This window comes from Syngnathoides biaculeatus, chromosome 20 (genome assembly GCF_019802595.1).
Source record: "Syngnathoides biaculeatus isolate LvHL_M chromosome 20, ASM1980259v1, whole genome shotgun sequence".
Classification (NCBI taxonomy): Eukaryota; Metazoa; Chordata; class Actinopteri; order Syngnathiformes; family Syngnathidae; genus Syngnathoides; species Syngnathoides biaculeatus.
Genome location: NC_084659.1, coordinates 3,104,321 through 3,127,987, shown reverse-complemented (window position 1 = coordinate 3,127,987; position 23,667 = coordinate 3,104,321). Strand labels below are relative to the sequence as shown.

Below are 23,667 nucleotides of genomic sequence, written 5' to 3'. Positions count from 1 at the left end.
TTGTACAGGCGAGAGACTAGCTGTTTTGGCGGCTCATTGTGTTGCTGGATTTTGCTCGAATAGTCAGGAGGATGAATTCAGTATTCACATGTTTCCAAAAGACCCGATTTGTTGTGAAAAGTGGATTGCACAGGTACAAAGGACAAGAGCTTTGTGGTTCCAAATGAAAGTTAGGTGTATATAGAGCTATTAAAAAAAATGAAAGTTGGGAGTGACTAAATTGTTACACAGTTTATTGCATATGTTACGTGTGAATTTAGAATAAATTCCCTTAGTCAGACCAGCGAAATATAACAAAGCACTTGTATTGTGTTAAAGACAATTTAACCACACAAAATACATTAACAAACAAAACAATAACAAAGTAACACAAAATAGAAGTACAAAGATAGTTTCGTAGGATATAAATTGAGCTAACTAGCCAAATGTTGTTTCGTCATCAAAGTCGTACAAATGTTCCAAATAGGCGAATGTTATTTCCAGCGAATGTCCGAAGTCGGCGAACGTTCCGATAATATCCAAAGACAAAAGACAGAAAACAGTGCAGCGTTGATGTACTTGTGTATGTGTCCAAAAGCAGAAGTGATAGTAAGAAGCTATCGTCGACAAAAATCATTATCCTCCCGAACATTCCAGACATCCACGTCGGACGACGTAATGGAGTCCTTCCCTCAGAACATAAGAAAGGATCCGCATCATGACAATGTGCATCTTGTAGGAACAATTATGGCCCAGTCATTTAGAATATTTCATCGGGTCCCTCGTCCTCCTGATCTGTGTCTGTCAGGGGGTCTGTTGTTAGTGGAGAAGTGATTTGCATACATGGCTCGAAATGATATCGCTTCTGAGATGTTTTCTTCCTCAAAAAGAGCTTCAGTCTCTGAAGGGGCGTTAGAAAAAACAGAAAATCACTTTCGTTCATTTGCCATTGCATTTGGAACTGCGTGTTTTTGAATGCCAAGGGCTCCAGTGTGATCTCTGCACATGACGCCACAGACAAATATGGCCACCACTGTGATGCACATTGTATTGAGTCATACTGACGCAACTTTGCACTTTCATAAACTGCTCCCAGCTCACTTTTCATGACTGTTATTATCATCCATCCATACATCCATTTTCTTAGCCACTTATCCTCACGAGGGTCACGGGAGTGCTGGAGCCTATCCCAGCTGTCAACGGTCAGGAGGTGGGGTACACCCTGAACAGGTTGCTAGCCACTCGTAGGCCACATCGAGACAAACAGCTGCACTCACAATCATACTGAGGGGTAATTTAGAGTGTCCAATTAATGTTGCATCTTTTTAGGATATGGGAGGAAACCGGAGTGCTCGGATAAAAATCATGTAGGGGGAGAACATGCAAACTCCACACAGCCGGGGTTCTGGGATTGGGACCTCAGAACTGGAAGGCTAACGCTTTCTAGTTGCTCCACTGTGCCACCATGTTATTATCATCAAAGTGATGAATATTATTTGTAGTTTAGATAACAATACCTTTTTTTAAGTTTGATTTTTGTGTTAGTGGCACTTCAAGTGCACTTTGTTGGACAAGTCACACAACATTGGCAAATGTTGTAACTCAGTGCGCACATAAGGTGCCTTGTCTATTTAAAAGAGAATTTAAGACCTTGAGGATTGTGAAAATACGGTAACTTAAAAAATTTTTTTCAAAACAAAATCTGCGAAGATGCGGGGCTGCGAACAGTGAACTGCGAATGGGCACACTGTACACACAAGCAGACTGTATATAGTTTTTTTTCCCTTTAAATTTTTTTTTTCATTTACAGTATTTTTTGTTTAGGTTTTAAGGCTGTTAAGCCCCTATCTACACAATAAACTTTTCTCAGACAAGCATTCACATTTTCTCACATTTCTCTTGTTAAATAACCTTTGACCGTTCAAACCTTTGTTGTTTAAAAAAAAGGGGGGGGGGGCATTATTGTATGCTAGAATGAAACCAAAGATCACAACCTGTTTGAGGTAAAAAAAAAAAAAACGATTTGGGAAAACGTCACTAAATGTCACTCCCATCACTTTTCCTCTGTTTTATCCAGGATAAGTTTTCGTATTAAAAAAAACAAAAATGGGATATTTTAGAATATTTTAGTTTAGAAATTGCAAATTTTATTTTAATGATCAGTCTCTGAGGTTGGACACAAAAGAAATTATAAATAGTGTCTAATTTTAAAGTTCCTCCGGCCGGCTGGCACTGCTATGATGTAGCGTCTTTTTTTGCTGAAGCACGTCAGTGCAGGCGCGTTTTTGCAAGTGAAAAACATAGCTATGGGTCATTGTTGGCAGTGATTCTTTTGTTGTATTATTTGCTAGTTATGCTATTCTATTTGCTGTGGTGTGATCATTTTCGTTTCAATTTGACACCGTGAGCGTGTACAACATCGTCAGTAATGACCTGCCTGCATGGGTAGTGTGTGTGGGGTAATGTTTGCTGCTTCTGCTTACAGATGTGAAATGCAATTGTTTCTCATTACCTCGTTAGCACCATCATATGCGAGCTTACGTCCATGCTAAAACCCCCGCAAATAACGAATAACTACCATAGACATATTCCTCGTGTGTTCTTGACATATCTGGGAAATAAACATGATTCTGATTCAAGTTGTGGACAAAAGAACAGTAAATAATTTGGTGGGAATGTTGGGAATTTTCCCGTGTGTTTTGAGTTGTTTGATTTTGAAGGTCCTCTGCCTGGATTTATTTTAATTTCCATGACAGAATAGGAAGTTGTTTTCTTGTGTATTGGTGAAGCCGGAAAGAGCTAAAACAGAGAAACAAAAAGGAAAATTGTTAAAGATGATGATGATTAAAGTGTTGGTTGAGAAGGAAGACAAGAAGGGAGAGAAGTTTTCACAGTGGGATAGGAATGACAGATATTCAAGGTCATTCTGGACCTTAATTTAAACCTGGCTGCTACAACACCCTAATACATTTTTAATTCTTCAGCATATTAAATTGATCATAATTTGGGGATACTGCTGTGGTAATATGTGTGTGCAACAGGATATGATCGCAACGTAAAGCATCATATCAACTTGAACAAAGCGATGAAACTCGAGCAATATTTTTTTTTTCGCCTTAAAACTGGTCAGATTGGAGGTAGGGAAATTTAGCCCGACAATGACTTCTTTGAAAATATGAGTTAATACTGCCACTTGAGTAAATTGCTTTTTCCACACCAGATATGCAGTGAATTTGGTCTCCACTTCTGCCACTGATGTTACATAAAGATGGTTTGATTTTGTAATGAAATAGGGGGAAGGTGCCAAGTGCAATTAATGATTGAAAAAAATTGATTGATGATGTTGAAAATGATTGAAAATCATATGACAAAAAAATAAGACAATTTGTAAATAAATTATAGACCATGTACCATTCCTGTTTTTTTTTTTTTTAACTGGTGGCTAAAACTGAGCTCATTTGGACTTTCTTCCATACTGAATGTTTGTCCTCCATCATTACATATAGTGAAGAAAATGAGTATTTGAACACTCTGCTATATTGCAAGTTTTGCCACTTAGAAATTATGGAGGAGTCTGAAATTTTCATCGTAGGTGCATGTCCACTGTGAGAGAGATAATCTAAAAAGCAAAATCCAGAAATCACAATGTATGATTTTTTTTTAACAATTTATTTGTGTGATACAGCTGCAAATAAGTATTTGAACACCTGAGAAAACCAATGTTGATATTTGGTAGAGTAGTCTTTGTTAGCAAGTACAGAGGTCAAACGTTTCCTGTAGTTGTTCACCAGGTTTGCACACACTGCAGGAAGGATTTTGCCCCACTCCTCCACACAGATCTTCTCAAGATCAGACAGGTTTCTGGGCTGTCACTGAGAAACACTGAGTTTCGGCTCCCTCCAAAGATTTTCTATTGGGTTTAGGTCTGGAGACTGGCTATGCCATGCCAGAACCTTGATATGCTTCTTACGGAGCCACTCCTTGGTTTTCTTGGCTGCGTGCTTCAGGTCATTGTCATGTTGAAATACCCAGCCACAACCCATCTTCAATGTTCTGACTAAGGGAAAGAGGTTATTCCTCAAAATCTCACATACATGGCCGCGGTCATCCTCTCCTTAATACAATTCAGTCGTCCTGTCTCATGTGCAGAAAAATACCCCCAAAACATGATGCTACTACCCCCATGGTTCACAGTAGGGATGGTGTCATTATCTTGTTAATACAGTTGACGTGCTGGTCTAAGCAGAGGAACCTTCCATGCCATGCATGATTTCAAACCATGATGTCTTAGTGCATTACCAACAGTCACCTTGGAAATGGTGGTCCCAGCTCTTTTCAGGTCATTGATTAAGTCCTGTTATGTAGTCCTGGCTGATTCCTCATCTTTCTAAGGATCATTGAGACCCAACGAGGTGATATCCTGCATGGGGCTCCTCTCCGATTGAGATTGATCGTCATGTTTAGCTTCTTCCATTTTCTAATGATTGCTTCAACAGTGGCTCTTTTTCACCAAGCTGCTTGGCAATTTCTCTGTAGCCCTTTCCAGCCTTGTGGAGTTGTACAATTTTATCTCTGGCCATGTTACAAGTTTGAGTCTTACTGATTGTATGGGGTGGACAGGTGTCTTTATGCAGCTGACGACCTCACACAAGTGTGTCTGATTCAGGATAAGACATGGAGTGGAGGTGGACTATTAAAGGCGGACTAACAGGTCTTTGAGGGTTAGAATTCTAGCTGATAGACAGGTGTTCAAATACTTATGTGCAGCTGTATCACACAAATTGTTAAAAAAATGTATACATTGTGATTTCTGGATTTTTCTTTTTAGATTATCTCTCTCACAGTGTACATGCACCTTCGATGAAAATTTCAGACCCTCCATGATTTCTCTGTGGGAGAACTTGCAATGTAGTAGAGTGTTATTTTCTTTACTGTAAGTCACTCTATCAGCAATTTTGAGTTCCTTAGTCATAATAAAATCCCATTTCTACTACTACAGTTTACAGTTAGATTTGCAGTTACATATTGCACACAAATTAGATTTGCTCCATTTGTGTCTCTCATTCATCTTGCAGAGATCAGTGAAAATCTTCATCCAGAGCGGCAGCAGTCAGTGTCCCGTCACATCAAAAAGGAAGAGGAGGGCGAGGAGGTTCAATGCATCAAAGAGGAGGATGAGGATGCATTCCTACACATGAAAGAGAACAAGAAGGAGGATATCATCCAAGTTCCATCCACTGGTGTCCATTGGAAGAGTAAAGGTGAAGGTCAAAGGACGCATCCACAAAGCCAAGTCTCTATCCGGGAGCGACAGAGAGCCAGAACATCCAAAGTCTTTACCTTATCTTGATCAGAAGTTCAAGTTCATCCATTGCACAATTCACCTCACAATGGATTCAAGCCCCACCCAAACCCATCCTGAACATTGTCACAGTCACTAAGAGATGACAGGTGAAGTCTATAAGCAGGAACCCCTCAAGGGAAGGAGAGTGCCGCAATGGAGGATTGCAAAGAGGTGGTCATGATGATGATGATGATGATGAACAGTCTGAATGTGATTTGACATGTCACACTGCGAACAAAAGCTAGAAATGTTCTCAGTGTAGGAAAGCTTTTGTTTCAATGAGCAATTTGAAGCGACACATGAAAATACACACTGGTGAGAAGCCTTTTTCCTGCTCAGTTAGTGGTCAAAGATTCTCACGAAAAGAACACTTAAAAACATGCACAAAAACGCGCACTGGTGATAAGCCATTTTTGTGTTCAGTTTGTGGTCAATATTTCTCACGGAAGGAGTACTTAAAAATACACACAAGAACACACACTGATGATAAGCCCTTTTCCTCTGCAGTTTGTGGCCAAAGATTTTCTGACAAAAGAAAATTAAAAATACACACAAGAACTTACACTGGTGAGAAACCTTTTTGTTGCTTAGTTTGCAGTCAAAGATTTTCTCAGAAGGAACCTTAAAAATACATGCAAGAACACACACTGGTGACAAACCTTTTTCGTGCTCAGTTTGTTATCAAAAATTCTCTTCTATCAGACTCAGAGATACAAGTGGGCCGATAGGAAAAGTCGTGATCAAGAGGGTTTTAATGTAAATGTGTAAAATGAAAGTAATTACTGTTATTGACCAACAATTAACACGCTTGTACAGCGAGTCCTCCTCGAGTCAGTAAAACTAATGGAAACAAACGAGTCCACTAGGGGGCGCCTCTGTGCTGTACGTCACTTCCTGCTTCTTCTCGAAAACAAATCCCTCAAGAGGATTTTCATGGCGGGAGTTACAAAAAGCTGTATACGTCAAAATCATGTTTTGTGGTGAAAAAACAAATGGGACCATATTGGCTATGGGTTTTTCATTAATAATATACCAAAAATCATCCGTTTGACGACACTTGACCTTTAAGTTCCCATGACCCTTGTGAGGATAAGCGACTCAGAAAATGGATGGGTGTTGTTACTTCATATAAAAAGCACCTCAAATACATTAAAATAAAAAATACAAGATGCTTCACTTACCGTTACTGCGAAAAGTGGATGGCAAAGAATAAATGGAGGCTGGGCTCAGCTATTGGTAGCAATAATAAAAACCTCTGTCCGTGTCTGACAACACAATCCTCTCAGAACTTAACAAAAGATCTGCGTCATAACTTTGTAAAGTTGTTGTCCGCCGGCAGATGGCGTGAACCTCCACACGAAGGTGGATCTGGCAGGGAGGTGGTTTGGCTGCGTGCAGGGAAGAGAAAGGAACTATTCACCCCCACTGGCCACCAATGTTTGGGCACCCCTGAAGTAGTTACTTAGCCCGGCATGGGTCCTCCTGAGTATGTTACATACACAAGACTTGTATAAGAGTGAGGAAATCGAACAATTATTGACCTGTCATTTTGAATATTTTATCAGGTTTCTCAGGTGTCGGCCTCCAGTTCAAATCTGTATGGAAGTATTCCTCCGTCTTCCCGATCAACCGATACTGCTATTTCTTCATCAGATGAGGATAAATCATCGAGAGCAGATGTGCACCCTTGGCCTGAAGATGTCTTTGGAAGAGAACTCAGACCGAAAATCGCACCGAGGACCAGCAGCAAGGAGGTTGATAGCCACAGATCTGTGGCCAGAACTGGAACAGTTTTTCCAATTGATGGAATGACAAAAGAACTCCTTTCAAGTGTGCTGCACTTAATAGATTTTTCTTCCCCTGATGTTTCTTTTACTTTTGTACTTATGTCAGTTTCGAACTCTTAGAGCATTGATTTGGAAAACCAGGGGTTGTGAGTCCGTATCTCACTAGGGCCTCTACTCCCCAAGAGAGGTTGCGTCAGGAAGGGCATCTGACATAAAAACTGTGCCAAACAAATATGAGGGTTCATCTGAGATGTCACTAACGGGACAAGCCGAAAGAAACATACTTTTTACAGGTTTACTTGGGAAACAAGCTTGGATCGCTATAAAAAATTATATAGATCCCTTCTTAAACCCTAATATTTACTTCTCATTTCATGATAAATGTGATTACTTTTGAAATCTTTTGTTGTTAGTATGTGTCCAACATTTTTTGCTGAACTGAAAAGTTTCGAACTAGTATCAGGTTATGGGGAGAAATGTGGTACAAACCCTTGGGATCCCTTGAATCAAATTTCTTTGTAAAGCTGATCATGTAACAACAAAGGTGTTTGCTTTATAGCTGGTCAGACACAAAACTTTAAATTACAGTATTGCTGTATAAAAAACTGTGTGCACTATGCAAGAAACAAAAAAAAAAAAAAAAACAAGAACAGAGGAGGATGTCGAAAAAGAGAGCCGATGCAGCTTCAACACATTTTGACCTGTGAAACTTTGTCACTATTTCCTAAAAAAAAAGTAAATAGTTTCACATGTGACATTTTTAAAGTGTACAGTGTTAAAGTAAACATTCATACTTTTCTTAGCATTGGAAAAATAGCAAAAGTGAAAGTTGAAAACCAACAAATTTCAGACGAACTTGGTAGACTTCACCACTAAAGTCTTGCATCCCAGCTGAAAGGAGTTGGCAGTTTAGAAGATCAGACCAAGAGCTGCAATTTTAGACTGGGTTACCTTCTTGAGCGCCACACATGTAGTTGTTCTTCCTTTTGTTGTTATGTGTTGCCAACATGTAGAGTAATGACACCAAGTAGCATCTATCTGTGTCACAAACATCTAATAATGCTCCAAAAACAATATTTCAGAAAATCCAAACCAAGGACTTCCAAAATTAGCAGATAAAGATGTTTTCTTAATTCAGTGGCCAGAAAAGGACAAGTAATTCGTGAATTGTATTCAAACAGTCCTCACCTAAGGTTACCAGCATAAATGGCTTTTTGAAGCGTTTATAAAGTTCAAAAACTCAATCCAGAAACAGGACATGCACAGAGGTGATTTGACGATAAGCATCACAATATACACACTGACCGGAGTCATTTCATATGGATCGAAACCTTGACAACATTCAAGTGGCAGGCTGTGAGTTAGGACCAAATTCTTCAATGACCTAATCCACTTCTTAATAACACCATCACATCACAAAAATAATAAAAAAAAAAATGCTACATATGTAAAACCGTGTGGCATTAATAAACAGAGAGAGGTTCTCCAGGTTGGAGGATTGGCTGCTGGCCTCAAGCACCTCTCCTTATCACCGGTCAGGGTTAGATTCTCCTCACATGTTGTATCAATTAATCACTAAACGAGATCATGGTAAAAAAAAAAAAAAAAAACAATCTCCGCTTCCCCTCATTGATCCCTTATATGAACCACTCTGTGATGCCCAGATGATCACTAAATTTGACCTCCGTAACATTTCCCATCTCTTCCATATCTGAGAGGGGGATGAGTGGAAAACTGCCTCAGTACTCAACTTTGATACAATTTGGTTTAACCAACGTCTCTGCAAGTTTTCCAAACATTAATCACTGATGTCCTCAGAGATACGTATACGTTTTGTTTGTGTGTGCTGCAGGTGGTTCGTTTACTTCCAGGAGAAACTTCCCTGAAGGCTTGTCACACATTTTTGCAAATGTGTTGTTGTGGCTGAGTGGTTTAGGCGATGGACTTCAAATCCAACCTGCGTAGGTTCATATTCTGCCGACAGCATAACCATAAGCTTTTGGTTTGGGATCAGTTCAAGTCATGAGGTCAGCAGCAGGTTCTGGGAGAACATTTGTATTATTGCCTGCTACAATGCAGTATCAATAGACAAATATTAGCATTACTTTCTACTGTATAAAACCATGGGGCCTCACACACCCTTAGCGAGATTGTTATGTAATGTATCACATAACAAAAGGCATCTTTATTTTATTCATGATCACATACTATGCAGTGTGCCATCTTACCTAGATTTAAAAGTTTCCTCAGTCTACTCTAATCAATCATTTGTTTCTGTAAAATAAACATCACAAGTACATTGGACAAAGCAGTGTTTTAACACAAGTGCTAATTCTCAGCACTTGTTAATAGGAAGCCTTTAAGAAGGTCCACGGAATACATATTTTAAATCAAAGCCAAGGTCTTTTGTTTTAAGATTAAACATCATGCCCATGTGAATATTCTTTTTCATCAGGTCCAGGGATTGACATGAGGGGCTTGTGGCTTCACAATTACGAGCCCCTTAGTATTTTTAGTAGACCTAATTTTAATAAATGTTCAATTTGGCGGCATGGTGGAGCAGCTGGAAAGATCTGGCCTCACAGTTCTGAGGATGAGGGTTCGAGCCCAGCCCTGCCTGTGTGGAGTTCGCATGTTCTTCCCATTCCTGCGGGGGTTCCTTCCCGCATCCCAAAAACATACAAAACATGCATGCCTCCTTTGGAGAGTGAGGACGAAGGACCCCCAAAAATGGTATCAAGTAAGATACATGCTTACGAGGCACAATTCAAACTACAAGCTGTAAGTTACGCAATTCTAAACGAGAATAGAGCAGCCATGAGAGAATTCAAAATCAGGTGGAGGAACCAGGAGAATGAACTGCGACAGGCTCAGAAAATAACAGAGTTTCCGTGGGCAGAAACCAAGGTGGCCGCAGTTGGAAGACCAACTAGAACAATGGATTTTTGAGCAAAGAACAGCCGGGAGAAGCGTCTGTACAGTCACCATTCGACTGAGGGCAATTGACCCCTCCGTACAGGGCACTTAACCACGCCTCCTGAAGTTACGTCACCCCACGTGTGCTAACCTCAGACAAACAATTAGCAAAAATGGAGGCGCAGCAAGAAAAGACTAGAGCGAAACTGTCCGATTTACCAGCTGATTTCTCACTCGCATTCTTAGCTAACAGTGAAATATCGTTGAAAAGCAGACAGCAGGGCTTCAAGTATTTCAGCGAGGGGTATTTCAACGGTATTTACATGCATATCGACGGAGAAACCATTGATATTAGCGCGAGATCTTTCCGGAGTCAGAGGAAGACCGAGAAGCCACATAATATAATATATTATAACCCAAAGACGAATTCGTCATTGACAGTTTCCTATTTTCGTGTTACATATCACACTTGTGTGCAGAATCTGTATGTGTATCTGTATAGCCGTTTGTGAACCGCCGTATGAAGGAAAAGAAGGCGAGGCTTGATTTACGAGTTGTTTCTCTCGTTTTCTTTGTGTAACGTCACGCGCTCCCCTCAATAATTATTCTTGAATTAGTGCCGAACCTACGTAAGACCCGACCGAGTACGACAATCGGTACTTTATTGTCCTCAAACATCCTTCCTTCAGTCTTGGTGTCTCGGTGCACGTCGAAGGCTTTTAGGACTCGCTAGTCCGGTTTAGCTTAGCTCGGTAGCCGCCGAACAGAGACACGTTTGTGCAGTCAGATCATCGCAAAATATCGCTCAACACAGATCAAGTGTGTCAATCATTCAAACGTAGCTATGTTATGCAAGCGAAGAACTGCTAATTCATTTATATGAGACATGTAGTGAAAATCAAATATAGGGCATACCTTCATGCAAACATAGTCCGGTTTAGCGTAGCTCGGTAGCCGGTAACAAAGACACACGTTTGTGCAGTCAGATCATCGCAAAATATCGCTCAACACAGATCAAGTGTGTCAATCATTCACACGTAGCTATGTTATGCAAGCGAAGAACTGCTAATTCATTTATATGAGAGATGTATTGAAAATCAAATATAGGGCATACTTTTGTGCAAACAGTCCGGTTTAGCGTAGCTCGGTAGCCGGCAACAAAGAGACACGTTTGTGCAGTCAGATCATCGCAAAATATCGCTCAACACAGATCAAGTGTGTGGATCATTCACACATAGCTATGTTATGTAAGCGAAGAACTGCTAATTCATTTATATGAGACATGTATTGAAAATCAAATATAGGGCTTACCTTCGTGCAAACATATCTGTTCTGGTTGATTTTAAATGGATTCAGTTGATCATGCGATCTTCCACAAAGTTTGATCCATCGAAGACATTTTTTGTACTCAGTCTTCTGTTCCGGTTGATTTTAGATGGATTCAGTTGATCATGCCGTCTTCCACAAACTTTAATCCATTGAACACATTTTTCGTACTGGGTCTTCAGTTTTGGAAAGGGTACGAATTGAACTCCACCAAATAGCGTTTCAGGATACCTGTCGTCACTATTACAAAGTCCATGACTCCACCTCTTAACCATATCTATTGTTAAAAAACCCAAATACGCGATAAAACGCAAACAAAAGCTATACTGGACCATGCAACGTTGTCTAAGGGAATGGCTGACGACAAAAAGGGGTGTGGTTTATGCAGAGCTCTGGTCAGCGACGCGGATGATGCAATTTCTACGGAGGGGTCAATTGCGATAGCACAGGAATGAAGATCAAACACTTTCGAGGAGGTCCGTCCTGGTGCTTTCGTTTTATGAAAAGGCGCCATTTTGCCACCCACTCAAGGACTTCTGTGGTGCAACAACTCCCAGTAGACTACAAAGAAAAGCTGACGATCTTCTGCACCTGCTACAAAAACAAGATTTCTGAAGGGAAGATCACGTCCAACCACATCACCAACATGGACGAGGTCCCTCTAATGTTTGACTTCCCTACTGTGGAGAAAAAGGGCACCAGCACAGTGTCTATGCGCCCCAAGGTGCATGAGAAATCTGGTTTCACTGTTGTTTTTGGTTGTCACGGGAATGGACAGAAACTACCACCTGTGGTCATATTTAAGAGGGAGACACTGCCAAAAGAAAACTTTCCTGCCGGAGTCATCAATAAGGCCAATCAAAAGGGCTGGATGGACAAGAACAAAATGAGAGTGCGGCTGAGAAACGTGTATGTAAGATAGGATGCTTTTCTTCATGGATCACCGTCTCTGTTGATCTGTGGCTCCATGCACACCCATATAACCGCCACTGTGAAAAAGCAAGAAATGAAAATGAATTCAGAGCTTGTCATTATTCCGGGAGGATGAACAAAAGAACTCCAACCACTGAAAATTGGTGTAAACAGGCCCTTCAAAGCAAACTTACGAGCAGCTTGGGATCGATGGATGAGAGACGAGAAATACATCTTTAATACGACTGGGGGGCAGCGCCGGGCGAGTTACACAACCATATGTGAATGGATTGTGGATGCCTGGGCTAAAGTACCTGCTTTGACTGTTGTTGGAGCTTTCACGAAAGCTGGCATCATTGGTGAACAACAACCACATAACGAGACTGACTGTAATCATGACGAGAGGGACCCTGGCACATTTGATGGTGAAATTGCCCAGCTGTTCAATTCAGATACAGAAGATGATGACTTTGATGGATTAGTCACAAACAATTGATCAGAAAGTGAATTTTTAAATCCTTTGTTGAATAAAGTTCAACGAAATTTTCTGTTTTCCTTCCATTACCTTCAGCATGCATCCTATAATCGGGTGCGGTGTATGGTGCAGAAAATTTTGTACCCACGATAAAATAACTTTTAACTCAAAGCTATACTCATGAAAAAAATTTGAACCCATATAATTTTGGCTCATGTATACCAGTATTCCCCAACCGTTTTTGCACCGCAGACCGGTTTAGAGTAGGCCTTTTCCCAAGGGTCAGATACATGTGTGTGAGCGTGAGTGTGTGTATAAACACATGCTTGCTTGTGTGCTTCTGCTTCCTCCTTCACTGTTCATGGTGCATGCGCTGGCGCGATGCAGGAGTGGGTGTCAGAGTGGTTGTAGGCAGCCAGACCAGAGTGCAGTTCTGTAGCTCCTCAATGAGAGTGGACTTTTAACTCCATAAAAGTATTTCTATCGTTGTCAAGCAGAAACCTACAACTGTATCTGCATCAGAGCAGATTTGGTGTGTGAGAGTTAATGTAACTGTTGCAATAAACCCAAATTTTAAGAGGACTCCTACGACTGTATTGTTTTTTCATTTCCAAACATTTTGTTCAAAAGAACACATCTTTTCAGTAAATGAAATGAGCTGAATTAGTTTATGATATGATTCATTCATTGAGCTCTTTTGCCATTAGCCAGCCCTCTGGAATCTGTGCAGTCTTGACGTGTCAATTGAGACACGCAGCTGTTGCAGGGGAGAAGATACGGTCAATTTTCATAATAAAAGACACTGACACACAAATTGTAATGCAACAAAATTTACATAAATTGGTGATTCTTTCTCTGTTCACCAGTAACAAATAGCACACGGTGATTGATGACTACTAATGTATACAACATGAAAAGGAATTGTTAAAATCATGCATACTCTAAACATTTTTGACTGTTACTCCAAAAGGTGCCACAACCCACAGCCACAGGGCATGTCGCCACAAAGACCACGATAGCCCCAGGATGAACACCCCACATTGTGCAGCCTGCGTTCAATTTACGGCTTAGTTTGTCTCGAAAGAAGACAAGATTACTTACATTTAGGAAAAAGGAAACACAAAGCAAAGCAAATTTATTTGTATAGCACATTTCATACACAAGGTAACTCAATGGGCTTTGCATGAATAGAAGCGTTCAAATACATAACATTTGAAAGAGTACAATTAAAAAGATCACTGAAAAGCGGAAGTACTCTAAAAACCATTAAAAATAAGTTTTCAACCTTGATTTGAAAATATCCAGACTTGGGGCTGACGTCACCTCTGTTGGCAACTTATTCCATTTTTAAAAGCAAAATAGAGAAATGCTTCTTCACCATGATTGATCTGGACATTACTCTGCGCACCATTTTTCGACCGACAGCTGAGCGCTACTGGGTTTGCATTCCATTTGGACTTCTTGAATTCAGGACCTAAACCATTTAGTGATTTATTGACCAGTAGCATAACTTTAAGATCTATTCTAGACCTGACTGGAAGATAGCGTAAAGACTTTAGAATTAGAGTTATCTGCGCTGACCGCTTTGTTCTGGTCACAACCCTAAATGAATGAATGAGCTCCAGCTGTTTAATGCTTTATTTTTAATGCTGTTGGGGAGTTCTGTCAGAAGACACTTACAATAGTCAAGTCTTTATGAGGGTGGCACAGTGGCGCAGCTGGAAAACATTGGCCTCAAAGCTATTAATTGCAACGTGTATGTGCGTGTGTGTGTGTGTGTGTGTGTGTGTGTGTGTGTGTGCGTCTGTGTGTCTGCGTGTGAGAGAGAGCGGCAGAGAGACATACGCCCACAGGTGGCTCCCCGGAGCATGAAGGCAGCTTGGGTTGAAGCAGGAAGAAAAAAAAAAAGGGAGGCTGGTGGTCCACGGACATTCGGGTGCTGTGCTACCAGCAACAGCACATTTAGGTAACATAAAGAGAAGAATCCCAATAGCAGACATGCAGCTGGGTTACGTACACTTGCCCACTGATTAACACCAATATAAACCCCTCAGTTTGGTTAGATTTGAGTTTGGTTAGTGAAAAGTGAGAAAGAATTACTGAGATCAGTAAGATGATGAAGCCAGCAAGGAAAAGGAAAGAGTCTCCTGTGTGGAAACATTTTAATTTGATTGCCCCAATAAGGTAGGTTTAATCCAACATTATTTGACAGTAAGTTTGTGAATCAAAAACTGGATTTTCACTGTTTCATTCAATGTTCAAATGTTTTTTGTGTTTCAAGGAGTTGGGGTACACTAATAGCACATCCATGATAAGACATTATTGTGGCATTCAACAAAATGGAGCTTCATCCCAACCTTGGTAAATCATAGCGATATTACAAACATATTTTTTGTGTTGACCTCCGTTGATTGTGCAAATGAAAACCTATTCTGTTCTTGCTAGTTACAAGAAAACAAGAGGTGGATGAGGTCGGCATCTCTATGATTTTAAAAGATACACAACCGTTTGGAATAGTGGAAGACATTGGGTGCAGAACTTTTGTATCCAAACTGGATCGAGATTTTATTCTCCCAACAAGGCAACTGTATAATACAGTATAACTTTTTTTTCCCATTATGCTCTGAAGGCCACGGTTGAGGTCAAATGTAACACTGCTCAGAAGAAAGCAAAGGCTGAGGTAGAAACAGTGGCTGCTGTCAGCCTAATATCTGACAATGTGGACATTCATTAACATGGATGCTACCTGGCTGTAACATGCTATTTTGTGAGGGAGGGAACTTGGCTTGGTTTGGTACTATTGGGCGTGCAGGCATTCCCCCAAACATAGACTTGATGCTGCAATGCTTGGTTAATTTAAAGGAGCTGGTTAGAACAGCACTAGCAGCACTACAGCACGACATACCCTTCCTGAAAGATGAATTCACCATTTGTTAGAGGGTGCGTTTCCCTGCTTTCTCCATTCTATGATGGCACCGTTGAGCTGTCAGCAGAGGAAAATGTATCTAACTCCAAAGTTGTTCCCCTCCTGAAAAAAGTAGAGCAAACTCTTCAGAAGGAAGTGGCAAGGCCGTCACCCACAGTTGCTCTGGAGATGGGAGAATAACTCATAAACCTCCTCCAGGAGAAGTTACACAGATTATTGTCCATGAGCATCGCCCTGGCAACACTCCTGGACCCTGAATTTAAAGTTATTGGATTTTTCAGCCAAACAAAAGCCACTGGATCTGGAAATCGACTTACCTGTACCTCAGTGTGTGTCATATTAATAAACTCCAGCCAAAACACCGATGAAATCACACAACCTTCTACATCTCATGATGACACTGGAAGGAATGCACTAATATGAATGTTGAGAGTGATCATACTTCAGTCCTCAAAACTCTGAGACTAAAGCTCTACAGCTGTTCCATACTGTCACCCTATACTTGGAATCTGTGTGTGGAAAAAAATTAGTGTATTTTTGGAACACCATCCTGAAGAACCTGAGTAATGCAGCCCTATGGGGGCACAAGCCAGTGCAATCTGTAGGCTGTTCCCAAGCCCTGATAAATGCAGAGGGTTGCGTCAGGAAAGGCATCCGGCGTAAAACGGCGTTCCCAGGCCAGCCAAGAAACATAGTCTCTCCAGTGTCCAGTGAGGTGTCATGTACACGAGGTAGGGGACTGGACCCAAATGCAGGACTCGGAGGCAAAGGCATAATGTTGAGATTGGTTTTATTCCAAACTGAGGGCATACACGTTTTAAGCAGTCCGAGAAGGGAGAGGCACAAAAACGTGAGGGTATGGGCAAGGTCCAAAATCATTCAGCAAGGATCAATGACTATGAGACAAAACTTGGAAACGTGAACAAAAACGTAACAAGACTATGATGGCACAGTCTTGCTGGAACAATTAGATGCTCTAAACAAGACTTGCGAACTTATGCACAATAGTGGAGGATCCAACATGCAGCAACGCAACACAACAAACTGGCCAATGCCGATGACACATTCAAAACTCTAATGCCTGGTCTAATTAGCGTCCAATGCAAAGCAGCTATGACAGCTGCCAGAGATGGAGCTTCCTAAGGCAGTGGTTTCGCCATGCCCCTGACAAGCAGTACTACCCAGGGCAGTAGCTTGGCCATGCCCCTGTCAGAGACCCCACCCCAAGGCGCGGATCCCAACAAAAAATGAGCGGAGGGAGGTGGAGGGGGGCCCGGGGGAGGGCACAAAACCCCCACCCCAGTCTGTGTGGGAGCCGTCCAGGCCACCCAAAGCAAGGAGTCCGGCCGAGTAGGAGGTCGGCCAGGATGCCAAGCACCCGGGTCCCCACAGGGCGACTCGGGCAAACGACGCCAAGGGGGGACCCAAAGGCATAGCAGGAACCAGACGGGGGCAGGTGATGGCTTCGGACATGGCCTCCCAAGACGTGGTTGAGAGCAGTCAGCTGCCAACGCTGGTAGAGGGCCACTGAGGTTTGGGCGAAGGGCTGCTGTGGTTGTCAAGCGGCCAAGGATCGGTCGCTGCGGAGGAGGTGGTCGTCAGGCGACCAAGCGTCGGTCGCGATCAAGGCATGGTCATCAGGCGGCTGGCGGTTGGTCGTTGCTGAGGCGTAGTCGTGAGGCGGCCATAGATCCCTCGCTGCCGGGACATGGTCGTGAGGTGGCCGTGGATCGGATTATTTAAATCTGCTATGAAATTTCATTGTTCGTCGTTATTCCAGCGTAAAACGCTGCTAAATAAATATGAGCAGTAATCTAAAGAATACCATACCGGTCGTGGCCCGGGTTAAAAACGCCCACCCCTGAAAAGTACTGATGGCGAGATGACGCATCATGAAGTATTATAACACTACAGCTATTGGTTCGAGAAATGGTGCATTTTATGATTATTCACATGTGCATGAAACCACCTGCTGGCCAAGTATCGAGGCAACTGTATCATTGGCCACTGTAATACAATACGGCTTTTCTTATGGCTCTTCAAAAAAAAATCAACATGAAATACAAAAATATTGTCTGAATCCATTTTGTGTGTTTAACTCTTCCAAAAAAAATTAATATGGGTGAAAACTATGACTACTACTATTATTTCAGGACTCACACAGAGAGCTTGTGCACCTACAGTGAAGAAAATTAGTATTCTAACACCTGCTATAGGTTCTCTCACATAGAAATCATGGAAGGGTCTGAAATTTTCATCGGTGCAATGTTTGCTGTGACAGAGATTATCTAAAAAGAAAAATCCTTAAATCACACTGTATGATTTTTTTTAACACCTTTAAATGTCCACCTCCACTCTATGTATTATCCTGAATCAGATGCAGCTGTGTGAGGTCGTTAGCTGCATAAAGACGTCTGCCCACCCCATACAATCAGTAAGACTCAAACTTGTAACATGGCCAAGACCAAAGAGCTCTCCAAAGACACCAGAGACAAAATTGTACAACTCCACACGGCTCAACAGAGCTACGGAGAATTTGCCAAGCAGCTTGGTGAAAAAAGGTCCACTGTTGGAACAATGGAAGAAGCTAAACATGACGGTCAATCTCAATCAGAGTGGAGCTCATGGAAGATATCACCTTGTGGAGTCTCAATGATCCTTAGAAAGGTGAGGAATCAGCCCAGGACTACACGACAGGACTTGGTCATTGACCTGAAAAGAGCTGGGACCACCGTTTCGAAAGTGACTATTGGTAATATACTAAGACGTCATGGTTTGAAATCAAGCATGGCACGGAAGGTTGCCCTACTTAAACCAGCACATGTCAAGGTCCGTCTTAAGTTTGCCATTGATCATTTGGATGAGACAGAGGAGTCATGAGAGAAGGTTTTGTGATCAGATGAGACCAAAATTGAACTTTTTGGTCATAATTCCACTAACCGTGTTTGGAGGAAGACGAATGATGAGCTCCATTCCAAGAACACCATCCCAACTGTGAAGCATGAGGGTGGTAGTATCATGCTTTGGGGGTGTTTTTCTGCATATGGGACAGGATGACTGCACTGTATTAAGGAGAGGATGTCTGCAGCCATGTGTTGTGAAATTTTGGGAAACAACCTCTTCCCCTCAGTCAGAGCATTGAAGATGGGCCGTGACTGTCTTTCAACATGATAATGACCCGAAGCACAAAGCCAGGAAAACCAAGGAGTGGCATATCAAGGTTCTGGCGTGGCCTAGCCTGTCTCCAGACCTAAACCCAATAGAAAATCTTTGGAGGCAACTGAAACTCCGTGTTTCTCAGCGACTGCCCAGAAACCTGTTGATCTAGGGAAGATCTGTGGGGATCTGTGTATAGCAACCACCAGCACAACAAGTCTCGGGCATTGTGTATATTCTGCTTCGGTTCAATGTCCCCCACACCGTCGAGCAGCTCTTTTTGAGCGGCGATATGGTGCGGTGAAAATGGTGATGTCATGTGCACGAGCTCTAGATTCATGAAACACTTGGGAAAAAAACAAAGCCTGCATATCTGCTCTCGATGACTGCAGGGCCATTGTTGCAATACTGGATAAAAAGAATTCAGTATATTGTTAATTTGCACATTATAATTATTACTGTTTCCATATTAATTTTGTGTGTATGTATTTCTTTCAGCTTGTCCCGTGAGGGTTCGCCACAGTGTGTCATTTCAGATGAATGCTCATATTTGTTTGGGACCAATTTTTTTTTTTTTTTTTTTTTTAAATGCCGGATGCACTTCCTGACGCAACCCCTCTCCATATATCTGGGGAGAGAGCTGGAGCCCTTCACAGCTAACTTTGGGTGAAGGCAGACTACTCCCGAACTGGTCGGTAGCTAGTTGTAGGGCAGATGTCAACACCATTACTGAGCGGGAATCAATTCCACACTCCCTGCACCAAAGGAATGCGTGTACCACTACACCATCAGTGACTCCCAATATTAGTTTTATAACAAAAATATGAGAGCGGCGTGACATGAGTGACACTTCATCAACAAAAGCTGAGCATACAAATGTTTCTAATGGTAAATGATATTAAATATTGCTAATTGTTTGAGTCGACAGTTAAAAGGGTTGAGATGATTCCTTGTTAGCTAATCACCCTCAAGAAGGATTTCAAGGACTTTATCATGCTCAGGAAATAAAAGAATTTTTGCAAATTAACACCTAATATTATTCAATATAATAATGAATAAATATGAGTTGCTGCCCAGTGACCCAGCTGAAGAGTTTTCACACTTCGTCCTTGTCGCTTGGGCCTTTTCTTGCATTTTGTTGCCAGCATTTTGATTTTGGAGGGTTTTTATTAGATTAAAGGCATTAAAGTTCTTTTCAATGGAGAAGATGGATTTGATTTGCAAACAAAATGGAGTCAGCCTCAGTGTATTTTATTAAGAATCCCATATACACTTTACCATCAAAAGCCAGTTTCATTCCAGTGTTTCAATCAATTATTCACTAATTTAATATTGACAAAAATGAAACATTGGACAAAATACATGCATGCTCAAGAAAATTTATATATTTTCGAGCAACTGGTAAATAACTGATTCCCTTTGAAAATAATATTGAAGATTAAAAAACACTGGCACGACTGGTGTAAGCAAGATGCATTCTATGAGGTGGCAATTAATTGATCATATTTCATCTATCATAGCTGTTAGATGGACTCCCATCACCTTCAAAATTACAACTTTATAGGAAATTTAAAAAAGAAAAAATTACAGCTTGCTTGAGTTTCCAAAAACGGCTTTGTTTAAGTTGGTCGTGTATTGTTGAAACACTTAAACAACAGCTAGCACTCCAAAATTATTCAATCATAAGTTTACTGTGCATAAATGGAAAAATTTATGGATTGGGATGGAGATGGATGTCATCATTATGCTAAGTTCCCATGTTGCGTGTTTCATGCGGCATGATTGCATCAGAAGTCAGTGCAGTTTGCACCGATAGACGAGAAAATGAGGCGGAAGATGCGGGCATTCCAAAATCCGCCACCTTCGCCCGAAAGCTCAAGGCTGGGACAGCTGAACTAGTCTGGGAACGAATGTTGATGCTTTGCAAAGAGGAAGCCTCGCCGCTTGCCAAGTTTACAGCACCGATGACTGTGTCTGAATGTGTCATACAAGCAAACTGAAGCGAAGAACACAACATGAAGCAATCATCCGCATCCGTAAGGTATGGAGCATTAAAATGACACCAAAAAAAATGGCGGGGAATTAACGCATACTGACAAGCCTAATGCATGAATTCAAGAAACACGGTTTCATGTCCCAAAACTGTGAACAATCATCACTAAATATATATGCAGACATTTCTATTCAAGGAATCTTAATAATAACTCAACTAATATTTTAATTACCGTATTTTCCAGACTATAAATTGTTCCAGAGTTGAAGTCGCACCTGCCAAAAAATAGATAATAAAGAGGGAAAAAGAGAAATCGCACTGGAGTCTAAGTCACATTTTTTAGGGGAAATCTATTTGATATATGTGGGGCAGGGGCTGCATGGTGGAAGAGCTGTAGAGTGTTGGCCTCACAGTTCCGAGGACCAGGGTTAAAATCCGGCCCCACCGGTGTGGATTTTCCATATTCTCCCCATGCCTACGTAGGTTTCCTCCCACATACCAAAAACATGCATTCAGAATCCAAATTGCCCCAAGGTGTGATCGTGAGGCTAAGCGGCTCAGAAAATGCTGTATATATATTTTTTTTAATTAATAGGCCAATATTTTAGCTTTTAGGGATCAGATAAGCTCGAATCAGATCAACTGCTGTTTGGGGACAAGAGACCTTTGTTATGGGACGAAGATATAATAAAAGTTGGAACTCAGACTACAAGAATGTTGATTGTCAGTCACTAACAATACTGTAATTACTTTCAATTCACACATTTACACGAACAGCTTCTTGATCACAGCTTTTCCTACCGGCACACTTGTGTGTCTGAGCCTGATACTTAGAGGAAAATCTTTGATCACAAACTGAGCAGGAAAAAGGTTTGTCACCAGTGTGCTTTCTTGTGTGCGTTTTTAAGTTTCCCTTCTGAATAAATCTTTGCCCACAAACTAAGCAGCAAAAAGGTTTCTCACCAGTGTGCATTCTCGTGTGTATTTTTAATGTTCCCTTCTCAGCAAATCTTTTACCACAAACTGAGCAAGAAAAAGGCTTCTCACCAGTGTGTGTTCTTGTGTGTGTTTGTAAAACATCCTTATAAGAGAATCTTTGGGCACAAACTGAGCAGGAAAACGGTTTCTCACCAGTGTGGGTTCTTGTGTGTATGTTCAAAGATCCCTTCCGAATGAATCTTTGACCACAAATTGTGCAGGAAAACGATTTCTCACCTGTGTGTGTACTTGTGTGTATTTTTAAGTTTCCCTTATGAGTGAATCTCTGACCACAAATGGAGCAGAAAAAAGGCTTCTCTCCAGTGTGTGTTCTTGTGTGAATTTTTAGGCTACTTTTGTCAGAGAATCTTTGGCCACAAACTGAGCAGGAAAACGGTTTCTCACCAGTGTGTGTTCTTGTGTGTCTTTTTAAATGTCCACTCAGAGTAAATCTTTGGCCACAAACTAAGCAGGAAAAAGGCTTCTCACCAGTGTGTGTTCTTATGTGTGTTTTTAATGTACTCCTGTCAGAGAATTTTTGGCCACAATCTAAACAGGGAAAAGGCTTCTCACCAGTATGTCTTCTTGTGTGTTTTTTTAAGTTTCCCTTATGTGTGAATCTTTGGCCACAAACGGAGCAGAAAAAAGGTTTCTCTCCAGTATGTGTTCTTGTGTGTATTTTTAAGTGACTCTTGTCAGAAAATTTTAGGCCACAATCTGAGCAGGAAAAAGGCTTCTCACCAGTGTGTGTTCTTGTGTGTCTTTTTAAGCTTCCCTTCTGTGAGAATCTTTGGCCACAATCCGAGCAAGGAAAAGGCTTCTCACCAGTGTGTCTTCTTGTGTGTTTTTTTAAGTTTCCTTTATGAGTGAATCTCTGACCACAAACGGAGCAGAAAAAAGGTTTATCTCCAGTGTGTGTTCTTGTGTGTATTTTTAAGATACTCTTGTCAGTGAATCTTTGACCACATACTGAGCAGGAAATTGGTTTCTCATCTGGGTGTGTTCTCATGTGTCTTTCTAATGTTCCCTTCAGAGTAAATTTTTGACAACAAATTGAGCACGAAAAAAGTTTCTCTCCACTGTGAGTTCTGTTATGTCTTTTTAGGTTTTCCTCACGAGTGAATCGTTGACCACAAACTGAGCACGCAAAAGGCTTCTCTCCGGTGTGTGTTTTCATGTGTTGTTTGAAATTCCACACAGAAGCAAAAGCTTTCCGACAATGAGAACATTGCCAACATTTGTTGGCAGCGTGACACGTCATGTCCCCGTCTGAGTGTTCATCATCATCATCAATTTGTGATCCTCCACAGTGGTCTCCATGACTTGAGCGGTTCGTGGTTGGAGGCTCTATCCCTCGTCTCTCCTCGCTTTGAGCATCTTCGCTCTTCAAATGGACACCAGTGGATGGAAGCTGGATGAGTTCCTGCTTGTTCTCCTCGATGTGTAGGAATTCTTCCTCCTCCTCTTTGATGCATTGAACCTCTTCACCCCCCTTTTCTATTTTCATGTGACAGGACACTGACTGCTGCCATTCCGGACGAAGATTTTCAGTGATGTCTGCAAGACAAAAAGAAAAAAGGGTGGATTCTCATTTGTTTATAATATGCAGCGCCACATTGTAGTAGTAGGAATCAATCCATGCATCCACTTTTAACTGTTTCTCCAGGTCGGGTCGCAGGGGAAGTAGCTTAACCAGGGATACCCAGACTTCCCTCATCTGAGCTACTTCCGGACAGATCCATAGGCGTTCCTAGGCCAGCCGAGTGACATAGCGTGTCCTGGGTCATCCCCGGGGTCTCTTTCCGGTGGGACATGCCCGGAACACCTCACCACGGAGGTGTCCGGGGGGCATCCGAATCAGATGCCACAGCCACC

The 23,667-nt window shown here is 41.6% G+C and overlaps 1 protein-coding gene across 11 annotated transcripts in view; it reads right to left on the bottom strand.

The window, feature by feature from the left end:
• Positions 1-232: 232 nt before the first annotated feature.
• Positions 233-23,667, bottom strand: part of LOC133493621 (gastrula zinc finger protein XlCGF57.1-like) — a 51,170-nt gene continuing 27,735 nt past the window's right edge. For 5 of the 11 annotated variants that reach the window (XM_061807183.1, XM_061807181.1, XM_061807182.1 and 2 more), the window contains one exon: positions 19,881-23,349. In XM_061807183.1, coding sequence (XP_061663167.1) covers positions 21,572-23,349 — 1,778 coding nt within the window. In that variant the 3' untranslated portion in view covers positions 19,881-21,571. Of the gene's footprint in view, positions 881-19,873; positions 23,350-23,667 lie in introns of those variants that run through there. The other 6 variants (XM_061807185.1, XM_061807186.1, XM_061807184.1 and 3 more) reach the window with 4 other exon arrangements.